General features: G+C 41.6%; 1 protein-coding gene across 1 annotated transcript in view; it reads left to right on the top strand.

Annotated features, from left to right (window-relative positions):
* Positions 1-25,325, top strand: part of rims4 (regulating synaptic membrane exocytosis 4) — a 36,435-nt gene extending 11,110 nt beyond the window's left edge. Inside the window, exons 2-6 of the mRNA XM_062409317.1 lie at positions 7,214-7,358; positions 12,539-12,651; positions 14,740-14,841; positions 16,652-16,791; positions 20,232-25,325. Of these exons, the coding sequence (XP_062265301.1) occupies positions 7,214-7,358; positions 12,539-12,651; positions 14,740-14,841; positions 16,652-16,791; positions 20,232-20,450 (719 nt within the window). The 3' untranslated portion in view covers positions 20,451-25,325. The remainder of the gene's footprint in view (positions 1-7,213; positions 7,359-12,538; positions 12,652-14,739; positions 14,842-16,651; positions 16,792-20,231) is intronic.

Genomic DNA, 25,325 nt, shown 5'->3' on the forward strand with positions numbered 1-25,325 from the left:
ACGCCAGAATTTCTCTCTGTTTGTAATGAATGGGCTAAGGTTGACAGAGCAATTTTACACACTGGATATTGCAGTATATATATTTTTACTTATCCAATATGCAGTATTATCCGGCCCTTGTTTCCGTCATTGTGTGGCTTGATTTTAGGAGGGAGAGAAGGTTTTAGTAAGTGGTACAAGAGAGAGAGATAACCTGCTGCTTGTCAAAATGACAGATAACAATTTTTTAAAGAAAGCGGAATAGCAAGGATGTCTTTAATGAAGATGAAATCTGGAAAGTTCTGAATCTCACCTGCAGAAGCATTTTGAGACGTTTTCTTTTCATCCTAGACTGTGAGTGTGAAATTAGGTCAAGCACAAATGCATTGTGATGTTTTATTCTTATTCTCCAGATGAGGAGACATACCCAGACTGTCTTCATTAGCTTGCAGGGCGAACTCAGTGTGGGGTTAAGGGGCCAACACAGCATCAGATGTGTGTGTGAAGTTTGAGAGTTTTGAAATGTTCTTAAAGGAATTCAAACGAGAAGGAGGAAGAGTCTGAACAATGCTTCAGTAACATCAGCAGCTTGAGGAGCTCTTTGATTACCCGCCTGTACCCACTCCCTTCCCCTGTGAGCTAGTTATGGATCTATATACTAAATACTGATTCGTATATATGAGGTTGTTGTTCAAATGTATAGAAATGTGTAATAACTTGACTCGACAATGCTTTAACTCTCCACATCGTTAGGACAAACAAAACAACCAGGTAAAAAGCAAAGCTAACTTTTGCCACCAAGTTCAAGTGAAGTCAAAACATCTCCATTTCCCCCTGGTGCCTGGCTGCAGTATAGGTCATGAATATTTACCCAAAGATTAGCTTTGATGCTATAAACAGGAGATGACTCTTCCATCTATATTAACCATCTGTGGATATTTTTGCTTTGGAGCGTTAGCATGTAAAAACATTCCTGCTGGATATTTGGCCTAGTGTAGCAGTATGTTAACAAATTTGATGTTAGCTTACATGGCCTAATATGTCATAAAAACGATTTTTCCTTTTTGACTTTGTCTTTTGTTCCTTCTAGATGCAGTAGCATGTAAAAACTTGCCAAAATCCTATTCATCATTCACACACCTTTGTTTTCAGTGAGCTTACACAGATAAGTTTGTTATAAAACTGTGACTTTTCACTTTGGATAACGTACTTTATCATTTATATAATCGTAGACCTAATATTATAAACTTTATCCTAATTTACTTAACAGCAACTAACTAGGTGTAGCCTTTCTCTTAGAAAGTGGCTGCTGGAAACCATGGGGTCTTTGTGGTATTTTTCCTCAGAGGTCTAATTCAGTTCTGAGTCATTTACTAGGCCACTAGGTGCGACCCGCCTCGTTACCGTCTCCCTGTCTGTCAGTCAGTGTGTTGGCTGAATGGGGAGCAGCTATTTTTGTATCTGCTCTGCTTTCATTAATGTTTCTCTGCTGGGAGACAAACTAATGAGTCCCCGCTCTCTGATGCTACATCACAACTTTTTTTGTACGTCAGATCAGATACTTTTTGTGCTACATCACAGTGGGCGCTCTGGATCGCACACCGTGATCTACATTCACCAGGATACTTAAGAGCGAGGTGTGTTATTTTCTCATGCATTTTTTCTTTTCTTGAAGTACCTGTACAGAGCACAGAGGAAAGCAGATTGTGTTTGAGTCGAATCATCCATGGTAATTAAATCAATTCTTGCAGATGTTGAATCATGTTTTGACTTCAGTAGGACACGGGTGTGAGTCACTGATAGGTTTGAGAAAGTGGAGAAATCAGGTGGTGAAAGTGGATATTTACACACTTTCTGATTCCTGTGAGTAGCGACATATGCTTCCTGATTTCATGTGAAGGGACGAGACCTGAAACATCTGGAAACAAATAAACAACAGCTGGGCACAGCGGGAAAAAGTGGTCCAGTGAGGCTTTCCAAGCAGATGCTAACCTCTGCATTATAATCAAACTAAAAAACATTTGAGACATTTTTTTGTTAATTAACTGGCAGAGCGACCAAGGCTTTGTCATGCCGTGGATATTTTCTCCTTCATTTTAGAAAAACAGCTCCGTCAACACAACCTTCTTTTTTTCAAAACACAAAAAAGACTAGAAAATCATACCTGTCCAGCAGGTGGTGATAAAGTCCACCTTAAGGATTAATCAATTACCAGTGGAAACCGCAGTGGTTTATTGAGTTGGGCAGATGACTGTGAATGTCGGTAATGTGGTGCAGTGATGCAGTGATTCACAATGTAAGCTGCCATTGCTGTTGTTTCAGGGACGTGCTCATTATACAAGGCAACAGTGAAGATGTGTAAAGTAAACTCAATCAATCAATCAATCAAATTTTATTTGTATAGCCCATATTCACGAATTACAATTCGTCTCATAGGGCTTTAACAGGGTGTGACAATCAAACTGGGATGTCAATGTGTCCCAAATGCTCTGATTGACATCTGGATACCGATTAGCACAGTTTTTGAAAATGTTCACTTTGTTTTAGTGACGTGGATGAGAGGCACAAACACAGAGGGAACAGGGGATAATACTAGATGTATAACAGCTTAAAGACATGGAGAGAGAGCTGAGGACCAGAGGAGGAACCACAGGCCTGATGTTGTGTGGAAAGTGTCGGGGATGAAGAGAATCAGTGTCGAAATAATGTAAATAAGAAAAGCTGCTGATCTGCTAAATTCTAATCTGTTATCCTGATTGCCTGGTAAGATTGCCTTTCAGTCTGCGACAGATAGAGCATGTTGAATCGGATTGAATGGAACTGAGATAATATCCCATCAGCGGCATGGAAGGGTTGCAGCGGAACCGAGTGGTGGATGTGTCTCCCGCCATTATCCACCTGCTGTGTTGGTTATGTAACTCTTACCCTTACTCAATGCAGCACCTGTGAGGAGAGGTGACAGGAGGCTACACAGACACACACACACACACACACACACACACACACACAAACACAGTTGTTGTATCTTTGTCTTCAGAGGACATTACAATGACTTACATCCATTTTCTTGTTGTTGTTGTGTGTCTGTGAATGTGTGTTTGTGTACGTCTTGGCTGCAAGATAATTTGTATGGACAATAAAACATAGTGTTAATTCTATGTCCCCATAAGAACCACAAGTTCTCAAAATGTGTAAAAAAGATCTAGGTCCCCACATTATGAGAAATACAAACACCACGTGCAAACACACTCACCCATGTTGTGTTTCCTTCCTTTTGGGGACACTCACTGCCGTTGTGTCTTGAATCTTAACCAAATAAAACTTGAAACAATTTTTAACCTGAAACACAAAACCAAGTCTTAACCCTGAAAGTGAGAACTGGCCAAAATGTCCTTACTCTCTGAGGGCTTATAGTCAAAGTATCTGGAAGGGCAAGAACACAAACACACACACGCAGACACACACACACACGGAAATGTAGAACATGACATGCCGCTGTGCGTCCTCACTATGGTCTCCCTAGTAACCACATCATTGTCCTTGGCAACTGTGTCTTTATTTCTGTCACCGCCGGAGACACAAGCTGTGTCCGGAATCACTCCCTTGTTCACTCATTACCCACAATAAATTGTGCAGCGTTGCATTGTGGCACCATTATTACAAAGTAGGACCCCTGCTGTGGCCACTAGTATTCTTAAAAGAGCACTTTATCAAGCAAACACAGGGTTGAGACAGATGCACAGATACTGGATAAGGTTCGGTTTTTCCCAAACGAGCAACAACTTTTGTCTGACAGAAGTAAATGCAAAGCCAGTTTCTACAGAATAGAGGACATCCGCATAATTATGTAAATGAACACAATGCTTGAACAGAAACACTTTTACTTTGGAAAAAATGCACAACTTAAGGGGCTGCTGAGGAATTGTGGATTTAGGTTATAACATGATAATCAGAAAACAGCTCAAGCTTTTTTCTGGATTTTAACAAAACACTTTTTACCTTTTACTGAGACGTTTTTAAGTTTATATATGTTGAATTTTAATATATACAAATAACAGTTTGAAGTATCCAAAGTCAAGAGGTGATTTTTGTAAAGGATGAATTAATAGATTAAATTACTGTGAAGGAAAGAAACTACAAAATAAGCAAAGAAGTTCATATATAATAAAATACTAAGCAAACAAAAAAAAACCTAACAAAAATACAATACAACAAAATATGAAGACGGGAGAATTATAGCAAGTCATAGTCCAGGTTTATATAACGAGTGTGTTGCAGAGCAGAGGAAGGAGACAGAAGAAGAATAGAGGATAGAACATGTGTTTTTTCTTCTCTGTGTGTTCATGTACATGTTTTTACACATGTTTTGTGTAGATGCCGTCGTGTTCTGCGATACTCTGGAGATCAGGGAGTTTTTTTTTTTTTGTGAGTATTTAGTTTAGAAGAGGATGTTTTCCAGGCTTTATTAAAGTCTGTGAACTGTCATTATCTCTATTGACACATGTTCTGTATCTAGTTTAATCCTGTGAGTGAAAAGATTTTCTACGTTTCCAGTTTTTTGATATTTTATCATTAGGTAAAGAAATCAGTGTTTCTGAATGGATGTTTGGTTTCACAAGAGTAAACTGTGTGTGTTTTGATTCTGGTATAGACGAGCGTGACTCGTGACTGTTCTCAACACAATGGTGCATATTCGGCTGCAGGGCTGAGAGCAAAGCAGATTTGGTGGCTGGTAAATCCAGATGTGGGGCAAGATTAGGATTAGGAAGTTTATTTTACAACTCCAGGGGTCTGCATGTGGCTGTTCAGGTTGATCATCAGGTCACTCGAGCATTAAAACTTCATTCTGACCTAATTTCTGCTGCTTGTAATCTTTACAACCCTTGAGCTTTAAGCTTCCGTCCTCTACATCTCATAGTTAATCAGGCTGAACGATAACGTCGAGTGCATGTTTGGGATGAAACATGTAAATGCAGGTTCGTATTGTTTTACGACTTTTGTCTTTTGCATCGTGAAATCGTTTGAAATGCAAACTTGTGAGTTGCTCCTTAGTTGCTTGATAATCTTAAGAGTTTATTAAAATATCCTATTTAGGGACAAGATTTTGGGGCCTTTTGGTTTTGGTTTAGAAACCGGCTTTATGCTTTTTAATTTATCTGCGTTCAATATGCTGTAAAAATAGAAGAGCCAAAATGTCGCCCTGACATAAACCACCTAGAAAATCGATCATGCTTTGTGTTTTTGTGTAGATATCTACTGAATACAACGGATTCAACTGGGTAAACGTTCAGCTTGAGTCAGTTTTGCCAAAGTGAATGTTTCACCTTGTGACAGACTGAACAGTTAAATATATATAAATAATACAAAAATGAACATTTACAAGATGTGTCCTATAGTTCGTTTTGAGCAAGGAAATATAATGTTTATCTCGGCATCACTTGATTTCTAGGGATTATTATCATCTGGTGGTTTTACGCAAACAGCATGTACAGATCTCTGGTTCTATTCTGCTGAAGGAATAATGTTTCTGTCTGCCACCGCCATTAAATATGTTTATGTCTGCAGTTCCACTTTTGGTAGAACTGATCTCTGGAGTCAAAGGAATGAAAACCACAGACGGAGGTGCAACTAATCTACATTGCTTCAAAAAAAGCAAAAGAAGATTAAAGTGGAATGATTATTTCCCGTAATACTAATATACAGTATGTGTAGTTCCAGGTTCTATTGACCTTTGTGCCGGGTCGTGCTGACAGCAGCTGAGTGGCAGCTCTGCTCAGGGGATCACTGATCGTACAGAACCAGTCAGGGAACAGGAGCTTTAACCCAGATCTGCCAACAGCCCGTCCCACGTGAGCACGATGGAAATAGAACCATTCTAGGTCGCTCTGTAATAATTGCAGGACTAAATTCATAATTTGTATGTATGTATGTTTGTGTGGGGAGTGCGTGTGCCAGCGACTTTCTTTCCATTAAGGTGATTGAAACTGTCTGAGGAGAAAGAAACGGTACGACATCGTCTGGAATTGATCAGGAGCCGGAGGCTGAGGAGGGAGGAGCAGAAAGATGGTTCTTAATTCATCGATTTTAACTTTTAGTCAGAATAAAAGAAAAAGACCACACAACCTTTTAAAGAAGAGACTGTCACATGGTCTCCATACTGTGTGTGTGTGTGTCTGTGTGTGTGTATTTGCACATGGGGACTTTTTTTCTTTAAAAACATCAGTAATTTTAGAGTAAGTTAGGTTTAAGTTAAAGTTAAGGCTAGGGCTGGGTTTAGGTTATTATTAGAATAAGGGGGAAGTTTTCGTAGTTGTTATGCTCAAGGTTACAGTAAATCTCCGGGAAATGATTGCAAGTCAATGAAGTCATGACTGTGCGTGTGTGCGATTATGAGTGTGTGTGTGTGTGTGTGTGTTTGTTTCTGTGTGTGTGTGTGTGTCCTCACTATTAAAGGAAAACAACTTCCCCGTCCTGTTCTAAAAACAAGGTCAAAGACCTCCTGTAAGAGCACTTCATTATAAACCTAACCTCCATCAGCACACTCTCTCTCACACACACTCTCTCTCTCATACACACAAACACACACACACTCTCTCTCTCACACTCACACACACTCACAAGCACACACACACAGGACACCTTGCAGCTCGGTCCCATAAAACGAGCCATGCATCGATCTCCTGGTCTATTTTGCAATAAGATGTATGTCTTGGCTCTGAGGAGGAATCCGGGGCTTTTGTCCTCGGCCCTGTTAAAGTGATTTCTCATCGCCGGGCTCGTCCTTCTCTGACACTGATGAGGTCACGGCAGGAAAAACATATTAACAGTTATAACACAACGGCAACAAGGACAAAACCAAATCCTGCTAAGGGCAGGAGGCAAAGAAACGAGGCCCCACAGCAGAAAGACAAACATTTTCCGAATTTTACGCAGATGTTGATGAATGCCCTAGAGACGGTGGAACAATTATTCTGAAGGCGCTCTTTTATACGGATCCACGGCTAAATTTAAGTAGTTGTTCCGTGGGTCATGGCCCAACCCTCCATAAAATTTCAAGTAAATTTGTTCGGTTGTTTTTTTACTAATTCTGGCAATGAAAACAAAACCTCCACAGCGAAGGTAATGATCCTAAAATAAAAAAGAGTTCACCTCAAATCATTTCAAGGACGATTCAGTTTTCTCTACTTGCACTGCGCTGTTTTCACAAGTGTGTTTGTGTTGGTTTCACCCACAGTGGACACGGATGGCAGGAAGTTGAAGGGAGGCATCCAGAGGAGCACAGAGACGGGTCTGGCTGTGGAGATGCCGAGTCGGACGGTCCGTCAGGCCAGCCACGAGTCCATAGAGGACAGCATGAACAGCTACGGCTCCGAGGGCAAGTGAGTAAACAAAATCAACACAAACACAACTTTGCACACAACTGAATTTAGTTCCAACAGGTTTGCCTGGGCAATAAAAAAGCTGGTCTGCTTTGTTCTGGCATCGTTTAGGCATCAGCACCGTTTTGAAACAAGAACAAATTTAAGGCTACATCCAAGTTTTTGTTTGAAAACTACATTAGCTCTGCTACAGATCCGCCGGGAGTTCACACTCCACTTCACACTGTTTCAGAGCCAGTGAAACAGAGACGGTTGGAAACGCAGCTGCGCATATTTGAGTTTTAAACTCTTTTTAGTCACGATGTAGCCTTAGCTGAATCCTAGGGCTCCTGTCATACAGAAGAAATCAGCCTCAGCCGGTGTAGAACACAACATGGAGATCAATTCAAGTGTAACTGCTAATTTTATAATAAGTCTTGTGAAGCTTATTTCTCTATTTCACAAAGATAAAACTGTTCGTAGGCGACGAGCTGTTCTTTTTTACAATCTACCACAATTCAGGTGTCCAGCAGTAGCGGAGTGCATGTGAGTGGTCACATGATTTGTGTTTTTAAGCATGTGAATTAAAATTGATAAAGAGACAAAACGCTTGTGTGGACGGAAATAGTTTTACTTTGTGTTTCGCGGCAGGACTGTTCAGTATCGATGAAGGTTTTTCTCTGTGAACTGTTTGTTCCTGTCGTCCACGGAAAAGGAGCAGTCAGCAGGGGTTTGGATTATGGTTCACACACACACACACACACACACACGCACACACACACACACACACAAAGCATACAGTAAAGCCCGTAGGAAAAGGGCCTGTGCCATCAGCAATGTAGTACTACACACACAAACACACACACACACACATACACATGCACGGTCAGCCACATGCAGATCAGGGCCAACCTGGCTACCAGCTTGAATTCCTGCAGTTGCGTAACAAGACACGTCCGCCCGAGCGACGGGGGCTGGGAGGAGCGTTCAGAGACAAACAGTGACGGGGGGGAAACGAGAGGAGAGGTGGACACTCAGAGCGGATGATTGCATCATCGAATGCGCTTGCATGAATATTAATAGGCCATTTTATTTTGGGAAAATGCAAATTATTCTGTTCATGCTGCGAGACAATCTGGTTGAGTTTGTTTCCCATATAATGATAAACATGGCAGCGATGACCGGTTTACTCTCAAGTGGGAACACGACTTCCTGTGTGAGGCAGCAAGAGAAGCAGGATTTCTTTCTGCTATCCGGCTTAACCCGACCTAAACCTGAAGTTACTAACCAAAGATCCTGCTTTGTGGAGCAGGCCCCAAGTGTCGAAGTCCAGTGGTTTGGGAATAACAAGTGAGAGTTATCGATTGTTTCATGACAATTCCGGATCAAACTGAGGCTTTAATCACTTTTCATTTGAGCTTATTTTCAGATTCGTAAACAAAGACAGAATAATAACGAAAACAGATACAGAGAGATGTAGAGAGGCAAACTAACAATCTGTGTTCTCCCCCTGAGTGTATTGAAACGCTTCCGTCTGCTAATTCGACACTGAAAATAGTAGGTGAAAAGTTCGGATTCAAGAAAAGCAGCTAATTAACGTATATGTTGTGTTGACCAGGTGCCAGATTGTTGATAGTAAGAATATTGGTGTACAATATCCCCCCCCCCCCCGTAGCAACTATAGCATGAGTTCTGCATGTGAGCATTTAATCCTCGTAAAATATGAACCATAAGCATTTACTGTCTGCAAGCAGCATTGTTGTTTCTGTGTGTGTTTGGGTGTGTGTGTGTGTGTGTGTGTGTGTGTGTGTGTGTGTGTGTGTGTGTGTGTGTGTGAGCTCTTTGTCCGTCCATGTCTCCATCAGCTGTTTGGCTCCGTGCACCGGTTGAAAAGCTCCTTGCTGTGCCTGCCCCTGCATGAAGAAGCACTTTGTTGGCAAACTCCATCCAATCACACTTATGAACTTATTGATGAATGGCTGGTGTGTGTATGTGTGTGTGTGTGTGTTTGTGTGTGTGCACTGGTGCTGGTGATTAATTACACACTATTATAGCTTCTAGCAGCCATGTTTGGACTTAATGACTCGAAACTGCCTACTGTTCAGTTTCGTTCTCTCAGTTATCCTGACATGTTAAATGATGTGTTGTGTGATGAGTCCAAATGCGTCCAAGTGAAACACATCAGGGTGAAGCAGACAATCACGGAAGAGACAGACAGCACGGTTACAGAAAGTAACACAACCCATAGAACTCCGATAAGAACTACAAAGTAAAACAGGAAGTTCAAATACTAAACCAAAACTTCCAAAAGTTCCAATTAAACACAATCACAGAGTTCTTAAAATGAAAAAGAGATCCATCCATTTAATAGACGACACTGCTCCCATGCGTCCTTTACGTTGTCATGGCCGATAAAAAAAAACATCCACTAGAGGGCAGCGCTAGAGTAAAACGTTTCCGAGGTTGTGATATATATGTCTTTAAAAACCGCAGAGGTCCAACTTACCAACTCCAAAAGTCTCTCGTCCTCGTGTCCTGTGGTCGTATCACTTGAAATGTTGGCTGCCCCCCCCCCCCCCCCCCCCCATGATTTCAGGTGGTAGTGTCCTTTTTTTTCTGAATACGTACGTTTTCAGAAGATGTGCACAGATGTAAGGACAGAAGGCTTCGTTTATCTAACATTGAGCGTAAATGAGCCTCATGATAAGTAGATCCTGACAGAATGATGATGTATGATTTCATTCTATTGAAAATGGTATAATGCAAAAAATACTGGATACAATCTATAAGCCGGAGGCAAACTTGTCACTAGTTTATGATCAATGTAGTCAACATGAAGCCATGAGGTCTTGTGTTGGTTACACATATTTAATCCTGGCATTGTTTCACAGATATGAAAACAATGTTTATAAATCCACTCTCACAATGCTGACATCTATTTCTAATTGGTCCAGATCATCCAAACATTCAAAACTCAACCATTACTGCCTCTAACTATGCCAGTAAAAAAGTTTCTTCCCTACATTCATTTGTAATAACTTGATGATAAATGATTATAAAGAGTTTTGTCTTTCTGAGCTGCAGCAGCGACAGTGAATAATGTATTTATCCAGAGTGGGCGCTGCCTCCAGCACAGTTTACATCCAGCATCATCTTTCTGGGAAACAGCAGCATAATCCCCAGATGTGCTTCACACACCAACACTGTAATCTAAAGCTCAGGATTTTATCACCCAGTAATACCCACTCCTCGGCTAATGTCGCCTGAATTATTGCATGTCACCGTACTCCTACACACACACACAAATTATTACAATATCTCAGGATTTAACGTGTAAATGTAGTATTTGCATTGTACTTTAACTTACTTATCAGAGCACATACTGTACGTGCATGAAGTGAACACATGCACATAAGATAAGAACATGCAACACACAGAATATGTGAATCTCAGAAAGACACCGTCGTCCATTGGTGTGTGAGCGGCCGTTTTGAAGCCCTGAGTTTGGACCAACGCCATCTTGTTTATTTTAAACCAGAGGATACCATATTTGGAGGAGTGGTGTGGGTGAAGCCTGTACTCATTGGATGACACCGTCTGTCAATCACACAGTATCCACGCCCACCTGCATACGGTGCATTATCGTGTATTTTAAAATGAACATTAACTATAAACATCCTGCTGCTTCTGCTTCTTTCTTCTGTTTGACGTTGTCTTCATTTCCTGGTTTGGTTTTTACTATCAGACTTTTTTTATTTGATTTTACACTGAAAACTAATTAACTAATTATCAACTAAGAGATTGAGACATAAACTCCTTTGGAATAATACTTATTGACGTTTTAAATCAAGTGAGAATTAGTAGTCATGTTCTCATAGACTTCTATAGAAACTAAATGGAGTCGCCCCCCTGCTGGTCATCTGAGAGAATGCAGGTTTCAGTCACTTTGCATTGTCTTCACTTTCTACGTCTAAGTGACCGCATAAAAACACAAAGCCTGACCAATGATATGTTTAACGAGGCTTCAGCTGCATGAGGGAATATTAATTATTGAAATTGACCTGTGATAATTTAATGTTTGCTGATGTCTGCATGAATGACTAATGTTTGCTAAGTGATATTTTGTGTTAATCTCACAGGAAGGAGCTGCCTTGTAAATGGTTGTGTAATCTCTGCTGAGCTGCTCATTCTGAGGTTAATATTAAATGTCGGCCCGCAAGACTTTGTTTTCTGGAACAATCCAGTTAATATTTAAACTCCAATTTTCCCGTCATTTAATATTGAAGACAGAGCTACTGTATGAAGTGAGGACGTCCCGGTCAAGGAACTGTTGAGTTTAAATAATAATTCACCTGTTTCCTTAAATGTGCAACGCTCCAATCAGAGCAGCACAAAACCCCAAATGTGACATGAAGGACGAACGAGGCAGAGAAAGGTTAAAGAGATGGAGAGGAGAAGACAAGAGGGATTCTTGTGAGGAGAGGAAGAGGAAAACGAGAGATTGACGAGAGCCCGGGAGAGAGAGAGTGAGGAGGACAAGACTCGCTGATCGGCTCCAGTCTTTATCTGCTCCCCCCCGACCTCAATCAATCATGTGCAGCTACTTCACTGAAATAATAAACAAATACACCAGAGTATCATTTATACATTTCAGAAGTTGTGGGACGTCAGCTGGTCTGTAGGGAGACCGCCATGTCGTTATGAATCCCAGTTTAAATCCACAACCTTTAAAGCAGGAGACTGATCACAGGTAACCAGTTACTGGTCACCCATCCCCGGAGTGATGCATGATGGGAATCAAAGAGTGATGCTACACACCAGCATCATCACATATATGGGGGGGGATTTGTCCTTTAACTGCTGTGAAACACACACACACACACACACACACACGCACTTACGCACACACACATGCGTGCACACAGTTGTAGTATACCTGGCAGTCTGCCACTAAAGCACTCTGAGCTGATTCCTTTGCACACAAGCAAACACACACAAAAACACACACAAATACACACAAACGCATGCAAGTGAAGCACACAGGGGGTTGAACAGGCTGAGTGTAGTTGTTCTCAGTCTCTTTGTCTCGTCCTGTTTCCTCTGTATCTGAGTCACTGTCTCTGTCTGACTGAAGACCTGCGAGTCCCGGTCATGTCTTTAACCGTCCGTCTCTTTGTCTCTTTGTCTCTTTGTCTCTGCAGCCTGAACTACAGCGGCATGTGTCTGGCGTCTGATGCTCAGTTCAGTGACTTCCTGGATGGGATGGGACCCGCCCAGTTCGTTGGGCGACAGACGCTGGCGACCAACTCCATGGGTGAGAGAGGACGTTGCTGTTCTCTCCTCAACAGAGAGAAGCTTTATGTTCAAGTCCAACAGTCAGACTCTCATCTAGTTCTTATAATTACTGTTGATCTATAGACTCAAAAGTCGAAACCATTGATTGGAGGCTTTACCTTGCGACCCTCGAGGGATAAACGGTATCGATTAAAGATGGATGAATGGACAGTTTATAGAGAACCACAACGTTCGATCTGTGTCTAAAAGACTTCCACACTCTGGGTGATGAGCAAACTTTAAGGACAATGAAATGTTCAAGTTGTGACGACCAACAGAAACACGTTCCACACATTGATAAAGAAAACAAGAGATGTTCTGTCACCCGAAGTGCTCGTGTGGAGCCGTGAGATCGACAGATAAATACTTTATTGATCCCGAGGGAAATCAAGGGATCTGCTGTAGCTCTGATGACACATCGGTTGGACTCTTGTTCTGGCCTGGACTGATGGACTCGCTGCCTCGTGCCCGATGCAGCCGTGTTCCAGACGTGAAGTCATGGAGAATGTGATTGTGATTGACGGAGCCACTTATGTCGATGAGTCCGAGCCGCGGCTGCTGCAGAGCCGGGGCGCTTGTTTTTCTCTAAATGTATTAATAGTGAATGTGTCACATGTCTGAACACACCTGCCAAGTTTGAAGTAGATTGTATGATTGGTTTCTGGGAAAAGAAAATTTCAAACATGAGCTGTTTTTATACATAAACTCCAGAAAACGTGGGGAACCAATTTTCCAGACATTTCCTGGATTTGTGGACTTTGACATATTAACACTGGCTGAGGCTCTTATCTCCTAAAAGGTCTTGAATCTCATAGTTGACGTCTCTATTGGCGTCTTCTACGTCTTAGAGCCGTGAGTCGGAACCCGTCCAGTCGAATGGTGACATGATATTCAGCTTTCAACTTGATTGACACCTCGTTTTCCAGCCTGACACGTTCGTAGTCTTCTAGTTTCACGTCTGTCAGTTGATAGAAGCGTCATCAACACGTCCACTCGCTCACTTTTCTGTACATCTTCCTGCCGTGTCCTCACGTGGACTCACTCAGACATTTTCCGGATGATTTACTAGAGGAACCCACACATGCAGACGGAGATTCCTCCCTCCATGTCTGAGCTACAATACAATATCAAGTTTTGAGGGTCAACACTTTGCAGCTACCAACTGAACCGGTTGACTGCCTCATAAATCTGAGCCGTGTCCTGCTGCAGTTCCTCCTCATCGTCTCCTGCATTTATTAATTTCCAGGTTATATTTTCTGGATATGTGCAGCAGTGATTTACTGTAAGTGGGTCAGGTTCCTCTCTGGCAGTCAGACTCTGTCCTTGGCCCGACAACAGTGACACTGACTGGACCGGCTCCGGTCCAAACCTGCTGTCCACTCCGGCGTTATATAATGTGGCAGAACCCAGAATAACTTGGCCGTCATCTGCGCTCCGTCACTTTCAAAAGAATGCCTTTGTCCTTTTGGGAACATTTTGCTGAAACTGTGACTTTCAGTGGGTGGATTGAAGAAAAGTTCGGTTTCACAATGATCCATTTTACGCCAGAGGACACGTTAGCAAACACTTTGTTACTGAAGCATCGAGTCGACACAGAGAAATGTTCACTTAGTCGGGTTTCAGCTCCAGTTGTATCTTGGTCTCCATCGACTCTTTAAGTTTCACGTCAGATGCTTGAAGATGGTTGAGGAGCAGCCGAATCAAAACAATGAGCTGAGAGAGAATATTCTAAAAGTAGATGTTTCCTAGTGTCACTGAGGGAGGTTCAAGTCCAGAGATCCAAGTGTGTTTATGTGAGAAGATTTAATCTGGAACGGCTCAAGATGGAGCAACAACTTTTATTTTGTTCTCCTAATATCTTTATACACTAAATATACTTTTTTTCCTTCTGGGTTTTTACTGAACACCCTACTTTACAAAACAAATACATATTTTTCATCACTGTGCATTCATGTTAGGCTTTCCACTGACACCACACTAATAAAACTGATTTAAAGGGCACTTACCCAGAATGGAACACACATTGACCTCCTCTGTTCTCACTTGACCTGTGTTCTCACCCGTCCAGGCGATGTAGAGATCGGCCTGATGGAGAGGAACGGAGGTCTGGAGGTGGAGGTCGTCCAGGCCAGAGGACTCACCATGAAACCGGGCTCGAAGGGACCTCCAGGTGAGTCTGACCCAACGGGACCACAAGGGTCAAAGGGGTCGCTCCACGAAAACGCTGCTTTGCTGCTGTTTATTAAAAATAACGATAGCATGGGTTGGAAAATGGAGTTTTCCACAAACACGAGCCCGCTACACACACAGGGAGAAAATTATTTAATTCATATATAAGGAATAAAGATTATAATAAAAAAACAAATCTTACAGAACGATGAAAATTGCAGCTGCTCATTCCTTAAGTTTAAAAATGTTGACCTTTTAAATTATTATAATTATTAAGTCATCAATATCACATCACATCATCATATCAATACATTTGTCTGAGAATTTGTCACAATTATCGCTGCAGTTATTGAGTTGTGGCCAAAACCAGCTTTCATTCCAAAGTCTATAAAACTCTTCTGTCCATGAATAGATTTTTTTTAATCAATGAAGATATAAATGTGATATTAAAACCAGCATTAGGTAATTTCATCAAAGTACAGTCACATGAATTTGCTTATAACTCGAAATAAACATTAAATCATATCCAAAACCAGGTTTACAAAATACTTCACTGATGTAAAACCTGAAATTACCTGCAGTGTATTTACAAATGAGAAGGCCCAGTTAAAAGTAATTAATAATTTAGAGAATTGTGTCCATTATGTCTTTAAACATATTTTCTATGGTGCTGATGTTTGTATATGTTTATGTTCTACTGTAATTGTGATTGTGTTACAACAACAACAACAACTAAAAACTCAGATTGTTGAATAATATTAAATCTAGCCATTGATCCTAATTACATAAGAACAAAACAGCATCAGCAAGCAAAAACTATATCTGGTGAAAACTATGTTAGAGAGATAGAATGGGGGGGGGTTGGATGATAAACACATGAAAGTACAAACATGAGGGAAGAGACGAGAGAAACAAGAGTATTTAATGTGAAATGAAAGAAAGAATACATGATGAAAACAAAAGAGTGAGAGAAGAACAGAAACACTACAGGTAACAGGAAGACTAAGAAGAACCTTGATCCAGATTTTAACGTGGCAGAGTTTAATCTCTAATCTTCTTATGCAACGTGCAGCACAAAAAGCTTTACAGTGCATGTGTGTATGTGTGTGTTTGTGTGTGTTTGTACTGTCCTATAATTAGTAAGCTGTATTTTCCTCTTCACAGCTGTTTAATGAGTGTGTGGTGCAGGAACACAGTGAAAATCTAAAAACGCTCGGCTGACAGCTGATCACACAATGTCGTGAAAAATGACCGAGCGGTGATTTACTTCAGGTTCATAAAAAAAACTTGTAGAGTCGCTATCATCTCCTCGAGGGGAAGAAGCTGCTGCTGACCACAGTTGCTCGTGGGCGGTTTCAGATTTCAGGGAAGCTAATGATTGGTTGTCTTCTTAAATCTACTTTCCTCTGTGAGACAATTTAGACTTTATCAAATGCTAACATTTCCGTACGTCTAATTCGGGCTGTTGGCCGTGTGAGCTGATGTAAAATCAAAGCCGGCAAATGATAGAATAAAAAATCTAAAATCATTAAAATCAATACGGAAGATAAAATAATAATATGATATTACGGCAAATGGAAAAAGAAAAGGATAAAGGAACCATAGGTAATACAAAAATCTAGAAATACTAGTTTCTGTCTATTTACGACTATCTTTCCAAATAAGTATCAGGTACATTTTACATATGACCTTCAAGAGCCCCAAAACACACAAACAGCTCACTTGACCTTGACCTTTGACCTCGTCACTGAGCTCTGTGCAGCGGGTTTGAAAAGTCCTGACTTGAGCTTTTCTGTCGTGTGCGGTTCCAGCGGCCTACATCAAAGTTTACCTCCTGGAGAACGGCAGCTGCGTGGCCAAGAAGAAGACCAAGTCGGTGAGGAAGAGTCTGGATCCGCTCTACAACCAGGTCCTGGTCTTCTCTGAGAGCCCACAGGGGAAGGTGGTGCAGGTGAGACGCCCCCATTCAACACCTCAGGTTCACAACACGTAACACAACACGCTGACACACAATGAAACTCGTTCTCCGTCAGTTGAGACAAAGCTTGTTTCAGGCAAAAGTCAATGGGTTATAAAAGATGGGAACACGTTTGCTTTGTTCACCTTCTTAGCTTATGGTGGTAGCATGCTAACATGTGACTGAAAATAAAGATGGACGACATGAAAGCTCCTTAAAAGTGAAGCCAAATACTCTTGATCGCCCCCTTGTGGCTGCATGCGGTATAGGTCATAAACCCCAGCTCCTCCATGTTATCAAATGAGACCGAACTAAATGTTTCTGTAATCTTTTTTCTGTCATTATAGATTGTTCTTATCACGTTTTTATGTTTCTGATCGTTTTAGTTTAAATTTCTTATTTGATGATGTAAAAATAGGATGAAACGTCATGATTGACAGCTGAGACTGACACGCGATTGGTCTAGTGCGTGCATTGGTGGGACCTCAATTCCGTGGCGCCCAATAATCCCACGAGCACAAGATGGCCGTTGGCAGACAAAGTGAATTAGGTTAGAAATAAGAAAATGAGCGTATCCCAGAGAAAACAGAGTGAATCTGATGATGCTGATCATTTACCGATGGTTTACCGATCTCAAACCAGCGCCTCTGGATCCTCGCTGTGAACAGATTCCTCCAGGATCGTGTGTCTCCCGCTGGCGGCCGAACGCAGCCGGAGAGTTTAACATTCACAGCGAGGCTCTGACCCGAGGGAGCAGCAGACGGTTGGAGCTGATTTCCAGACTTCAGCCGCGCTCACGATCTGAAATGTCACAAAAGGATGAGGACGATGATGAGAGATTTTTTTTATCTCAGCCAATTCAGAGCTCTCCCACTTCTCTCCTTCCTTTAAACTACCTTACATTCTTTACCTTTTCCCTTTATTGTCTTTTCCTTTCTTTTCAGCTGGGGTATTATTTTTATACAATTTTTTAATTAATTATTTAAATGTGTTTTCTTTATTTCTTATCATCTGTTCCACTGCTGTTTCATTTATACACCACGCGTGTGTTTTAGGCTGTGTTTCCTCGCTGGGTGCAGAGGCCTCTGCCTCAGGCGGCTCCACTGATCCTTCCTCTGTGTAATTAGCCACTAAACGCCTCCCTCTTAATTATCCGCTGTCTGTGCGGCTGTCCTCGGAGTTTCATCAAACTCATTCATGCTGCATAATGAAAATCGCTGAAATCAGCAGCGCTTTTCAATTTGTCACTTCCTGATTTTGCAGAGCCGAGCGTCGCCGAAGTCTTCAACACAGAAAGTTCATTCACAATCTTTCCTTAACTCCCACACACGTGATGTGGGGGGGGGAAACCAAGTTTTAATTCACTGCACGTGATGTTTGACACATGCTAATCAAAATGTCTGCATCAGAATCAGAATCAGAATTCTTTTTATTGCCATGTATATTTGCACATACAGGAAATTGCCTTGGTGTGGTTGGTGCACTTTACAAACAACAAATTAAAAACAACAATAGCGAACAATGTTGTGGTTGATATTTGATCAACATATCAAATATCTATGGATAATAAATGTTGAGCGTCGGCCATCATCACCAAAAGCTCCTGAAACTCGTTATCAACACGCCCACTTGCTGTGTTCTCACACCACACTTGATAGGACACAATAGATTTCATAGCAGATTAATAGTGACAGAGGAGCCGTTGGTTTTTTAAAGGCCTCGGTGAAAAAAAATCCCTAAAACAGCCGGAGGACGCTCGGCTGCTGTCGCTCAGTAATTAGCTGCTAAACACCTCCTTTCTAATTATCAGCTGTCTTCTCCTCCGCTCTGCACTCCATCTCCTCGTTTCCTCTCCCTAATCTCCGAATGGATGATGTTTCATTGTGTTTTCCACACGTGTTTGCTCTGTGTTTTCTGGTTTGTCCGTGTAAGAGGACAGACTTCATTTACTTAGAATAAAGGCATGGTTGCAAAATAGAAGATTCGAAATCAAGCATTAAAAGTGAACCGACAGTAGATCTTGGTTTTAGTGTATTTCTTTAAAAACGTGTCACTTTATCTCTCTTTTCTTGTTCTTTATTATTCTGTCTTGTTTATCCAGCGATAGTCATGTCAAGTATTTGATGGAGGTTGAAGAACTACTATCACTGTGTCTTGAATATCATCGTATGCTGTGACATTAAGATTCATCCTCATAGAACAAAGTGACCAAACCACCATCAGACATATGCTCAAGTACCTTTGATCTTTTAAATATAAGACTCACTTCAACGTCCACGAAAAAAAGGCTTAAACTGTCGTAAACCTCCGTAGATAGTTTTAGTGTTGTGTACAAAGTTGTTTCTGTGAAGGATTCTCAAACACGCTGCAGCCGGCGTCACCGCTCTGCACCATTACTGTGTGTTTTCCTAGGATGTCTGAATATTGTGCACTCTCTGGTGCGGCTGTCCACTCAGTGTTTCCTCGAATCCGTCACTCGTCTGTCCTCATCCTCACTTCAATGCATCACTCGGTTTTCAAAATAAATCCGGTTTTGTCTTTCCGTTCACAACTGCCGTACGTATTTTTAGATTTGATCAAATTCCCGGAGAGTAGAACTGTATTTTTCATCTTCCACCCGTTTCTCGTCCCTCTCTCTCTCTGTGTCTCTCCTGAGTTGTAGTGGTTGAGGTCAGGGCCTTGTTGGGATTGAACTGACCGCAGACCGACAGAGAGAGAGAAAGATTCTCCCTCTTTAGAGATGGAGGGAATAAGATTGAAGCAGATTTTGGCCTCTGAGTCTCTGTGGAAATCACAGGCACACAGACGCACACACAGACACACATCGACCACAGGAATTGGCATGCTGGAATGCACGGACACACAATACGGCCATGTGAGAGGACACACGCAGACACATATTGATTATTTTGTCCACTGGTTGATGAGATGTGGGGCCGTCTCAGATCGTGCCCCAATGTGATCATGGTGTCAGGGGACAGAGGACATCTAACATACAGACTCACACAGGTTTCCAGGCACATATCAGCATTATAACACACACACACACACACACAAACACACACACACACACACACAATCCCTCTTCATTCACCGACTGACATCTCTGCTCTGTGCTGCTCTAACACTGAGACCCACTCCTGCGTCAGAACAGATTCCAAACCATCTGGATTCATAGTAATTATCATCTTCACCTTGTCAGTTCATCACTTTGTTCATCACCCACTGACGGTTTTATGTGTTAGATTTATGGACCTTTGTGAGTAGCAGACTGATATTTTTCTGATCTGAACAGTATATTCTTGTTATGTGATATTTATACAGATATAATAAAGGTATAATGATGGTATTTATTATAAACACTGCAGGTTTACAGCTTTAATGTGTCTGTGGGACATGGAAATCAACCTTTGTCTTGGGACTTTCTCTTACAGGTGATCGTTTGGGGAAACTATGGACGAATGGACCGCAAATGCTTCATGGGCGTAGCTCGAATCCTATTGGAGGAGCTGGACCTGAGCACGATGGTGATTGGCTGGTACAAGCTCTTCCCTCCCTCCTCCATGGTGGACCCGACAATGGCGCCACTTATTCGCCACTCGTCCCAGATGTCCCTGGAGAGCACCATCGGGCCGTGTTGCGAGCGATCCTAAGACTCACGCAGAGATGTTTATTTTTTGTTGTTGCGAGATGCTCACATTTTTTAAAACAGCCTGTCGACCTGCTCCAGGGTGGACCAGGGGGGAACTGCCCCTGGGGCGGGTAGTTGCTCAGTATCTTACACAACAGCACTTCGACAAGTCCAACCACACCAGGGAATGAATCACTCCCCTCATCTGGAAATTATTTTACAAATCAGTTGGTAATCCTGGCGCTCCCTGGAAACGCACTGTATTTCTTTTGATATCGTGTCAGCCTGTTTTCCAGAGACTCGTGGGAGGCACATTTCTTTTGTTGTTGCAACAGATCGCCCCTCAGACTTACAAGAACTTTTTTGCTCTCCTCAGATCTCGTTGAGGAAAAAACTAAAAAACACCACTTAATGAGAAAACTTCAAAGGGGGGGGGGGGGGGGGGGGCTCTCAATTGCCGACATCGATCACATCCTGTTGGGACCACGATACACCGCGGGCTCGGCTTTGCTTCAGCTACGCGCCTTCTTCACAGCTACCTTTGATTCTCACTCCCAGGACTGCTTGTTGTCTTTCAGTGTCCTCATGAAGGGGCTGAAGGTGGCCCCCTGAGTGTTTTTCTGTCCCTCCACCAGACTGGGAAGAGTGGGAAACTGTCCTCAGACAGTTTGAGACAGAAGCCTCCCAGTTTGCAGGAGCATGGGGTCAACCGGTTGTACGTGAATGCATCTGCGCGCCGCAGGACTTAAGAAGACTTCCAGAGAAGGACAAGACTCATTTGTTGTTAGCAGCTGAGACATCTTGGTTTCGAACACATTGACTTGAGCAGTTTTTCGTATGTTCTCTGTCACACATTCGGCCCCTTCGGTGTTCTGCTGGTTTTCTATCCTCCCAGTTTGTTAGCACTGTAGAAGCAATGCTGTTTACCTGCACTGCCAGCTGTTGAATTAGTTCCTGGGTGGATCTGTTCAGTTCACAGGCAAGTTCTGAGTTCCCAAAGACCATGTGCCATCATGCTCGAAGGGCCTGTACATTTTCATTGCAGCCGATGAAGACATTAGCTGATTTAAGTGATTATAGTCATTTTGGGGGGCAGGGCACTTTGAAAGGCTCATTTATGCTCAACATTAGATATGGAACCAAATGGAGCCGTCTTACGAACACAGAAGAAACAGACTAAACAGAGCAGCACCACCAGAAAAACATACGGTTGTGATGCATTGTTTAAGATGGATTCATCTCTTGTCCTATGTCAATGCAGCAACAATCAGCCTTAAGCCAAATCAGTAAGTTTTACGTTTGGTAGGAATGAAAACGACTCTGTTTGAGCCAAAAGGAATTGATTGAAATTCGTATAAATATAAAAAACCCAGAACCTTTTTTCTCACATGTGCATCGGTGCATATCAACAGAAGGCCGACATGCAAACGCTGTAACTTCAAATATCAGGTGTTGCATCTTGAATTTGCCTGAATCTTCTGCATTTAAAATAGTATTTGACGGGAATTACAATTCTAAGATCTTACCTCAGAAATGTGTGAATATCTGGTCTTTAAACAGTCTTGAACCAGCCAGGTTTCAATTGGCTCTGCTGAACTCCACTCGGTTGTGCAGGTTACATCAAATGCGGGGCGGGGGGGGGGGGGGGGGGGGGGTATGGTACCCATGTAGCAGCACTGACACGTGACATCACAGCTGCTTCCAAAAGCATGGGGTTGAGGGGGGTAGTGGCTTGTGGCGGACAGTGTAGGGCTGAAATCTTGCTGTATATCCCAGTTAAATTGTAGTATTGAAACGCTTTTCAATTATCTGCAGCTCTAGAAGTAGATTTTTAACATTCCTCCTCCCTCTTTCAACCCAAAAAAAAGGCTTTGGCTAACTATTATTACAAAAAACAGGTTCTGCTGTGCCAATCTCAACCAGCAAGTGTCTTCTTCGTCCTTCCTCCTCCTCAGTTACCTAATGGCATGTGCCATCCTGAGGAGGGAACAGCAACAACCACGTGACCGCAGCGTTCAGAGCTGTGCGGAGAAGCAGCCTCTTTTATTCTAAATTACAGCCCTAATCCTCAGGCACCCGGTGATTAACCATGGTACGACTCAGAGTGGAGCGAGGGGAAAGAGAGGGAGGCAGAGGAAGCATGAAATGTTCTTTGCATCATCCGAACAAAGGATCTGTCTGGACCCATGTCAGGTTTCACCGATTTCAGAAACAAGGACACACAAATAGGAATTTAAAGGGAACATAACGTGCACAACGTAGAGACATTTATAGTTTGTTGAATAACAGTGTGTATTTAATTTGGCGACTTTATGATTCATTTTTTTTACAAGTGAATTCTATGGTTGTTAGAGTCCTTTGGAGTGAGCCAAAGTTAATCTATAAGGATTTAGTTGACCTATGTTTAACCTCGGAGGGAGGGAAAGGATAGCCTTACTAGTTAACCGTACGATTGTAGCATTAGCTGTTAGCATCCGCATGCCTGATAATACATCTAATTAATTAGCAGACAAACTGATAAGGCTAAGCACGAGCTAAACGCTACACGGAAAGAGGAGAAACTAATTTATGTACTTTGGGTTTAGAACCAATGCAAATGAAGGAAAACATAGATATGTAGCAAGTTAAAAGAGATTTTTTACAGATTTGTCTGAATTTAGTTTTTGGCTTATTTTCCTTTCACAGACATAAAGTGAAAGATGTAATGGAGGTAGAAAACAAGAAAAAACAATAATATTTGCTAAGCACTTTCTGTGTTTTAACTTCAAGGCAATATTTCAGATGAAAGTTTCTCTCACACTCATCGACTGACATCGGAATCAAACCATCCCATAGAGTATTTTACTCTGTTTTGAAAGTATCAGCGTTGCAGGGATGTTAAATCTATTTCAAGACAAATTAGCTACATTCTGTAAAGCAATAATCACAACAACATCCATTCATCACTGTTTTTTAGTTGCTATGTACAAACTGTGGAAAATGAGAAGCCAGTGGGTTTCAGAGCAGTGAGAATTAAAAAGACAAATTAAGTTATGTGGCAAACGTCCTGTCGGCAATATGATTTAAAGGAGACATATTCTTCTCATATTGGGTTGATGATTTTATTAAATTAAAAAAAATGTCATGCTCTAACAGTCCATCGCTGCAGCTCCTCTTTTCAGCCTCTGTCTGAAACACTTGGTTTTAGCTCCTGTCTCTTTAAGGGTCCGCCTCCTGACTGAGCCCAGTCTGCTCCGATTGGCCAGCCAGTGGTCCTCTCTGTTGTGATTGGTCAACCTCTCGATCAGCACATGTAGGAAATGTTTGGCTCCATTCTCTCTTTACCTGATTTCGTCAGAGTAGCCATGAGGCGTATTTTATGCAACTATGGTGGATCACAAGTATCGTCCAGACTTCTGACTGAGGTGTTTCAGCAGCTTCAGCGTTTTCTGTGGAGGAGACGAGCTCCCTTCTCCCTTATGTTAAATAAACAACCTTCATAATACACTGGAGGGAAGAAGAACTGAAAAAGCATCTGTCTCCTTTAAAACATCTCAAAGATCTGATCGCAGGAAACTATAAAAAAACACTTTTTCAAGGTTTGTCATTTGTTCTCTGTAACTCGTTTGAGCGAGAGCGTCGCTTGGTGTGAGGATCTCTGTGAACATCATCATAAGCTAAAATGTAATTCCCTTATTCAACATGAGAATTTCAGATTTAAAAAAATGCAGGATCATTTTTCACAAGTCAAATTAAATTGGAGAAGCATGGATTTTAATGTAGCGACTGCCGGGTTGCGAGAACAAGAAGGGTTTTTAATAAAAGAGAATGAATTAAAAATGATATTAGAAGAGTTAATACTCTTGAGTTAAAACTCAAATATATTTGAAAAATCAATCAATGTCCTTGACTGTGACTTGAGGAATGTCGTTATTTTTTGTCTGTGTTCTTTTGTGCCAAAAGTCAAACATATTTCGAGGGCTGATTTCCAAATCGAGGACCGATCAAAGAGGAACGATTACACAAGTGGCATTAAATTCTCACTAAAATGGCTTCAACGGCTTCTTGTTCACTTGTCTGAGTTCGTTCGAGCCATTTTGTGTAAATGCAAACGACGATCAGCACCTAAATGTACATTTTTCTTTTTTGTTTTTGCATTCCCCGGTATTCTGATTGTATCTGCCACATGGATGTTCATGATGTATCCACTACTAACAATTGTAATGTAAGTAGAGGCCTTAAACACATGGATTTACATTTTGTCAGGGCTAAAGACTAAGAAATGTCACGTCAAGGGAAAGGAAACCAAGCAAAAAAAAACATCACTAAAAGTATTTCAAGTGTCATCGATGGAGACGATTAACTTTGCGAATGTTCTTAATGAATTTCTGACACGCAGGTATTTCAACGATTGTGTATTATTCTCCCTCCGTGTCGTGTAAACCATCTGAGCAAAAAATATATATAATATATACAAAGGAAAAAAGGTTTTGAAGACTTATTTTCTAAACTTAGAAAAATGATTCTACTGTTTCTTTATTGATGTTTAAATGCTCATTATGGTGTCATGTGGTTTCAATCAAGTAGAGTACATCTGAAAAAAAAAAGGTTCTGTCAGGGTCGTTTTCAGACCTCACTGGCTTTTAGGTCGTCATTCTGCAAAAACAGACATTTTCGCTCACTTCCTTTAAGATATATAGAGGAAACAGTTGGTTTATACACAAACGTTATCATAGATAATAACTTTAAGCAGCAACTGACAAGTATTTCCCTAAAATGTTCCAATACCATTCACCTTTACTGGCTCATTTACATGATTCGTATTAGAGACGCTTCACAAATACATTTTCCTGAACTGTACATTTAAGAGCGTCTGTGCAGCAGCGTGTTAAGACCCAAAGAAACACAAAGAAACACA

The sequence above is a fragment of the Platichthys flesus genome, chromosome 2 (assembly GCF_949316205.1).
Source record: "Platichthys flesus chromosome 2, fPlaFle2.1, whole genome shotgun sequence".
NCBI classification, from domain to species: domain Eukaryota; kingdom Metazoa; phylum Chordata; class Actinopteri; order Pleuronectiformes; family Pleuronectidae; genus Platichthys; species Platichthys flesus.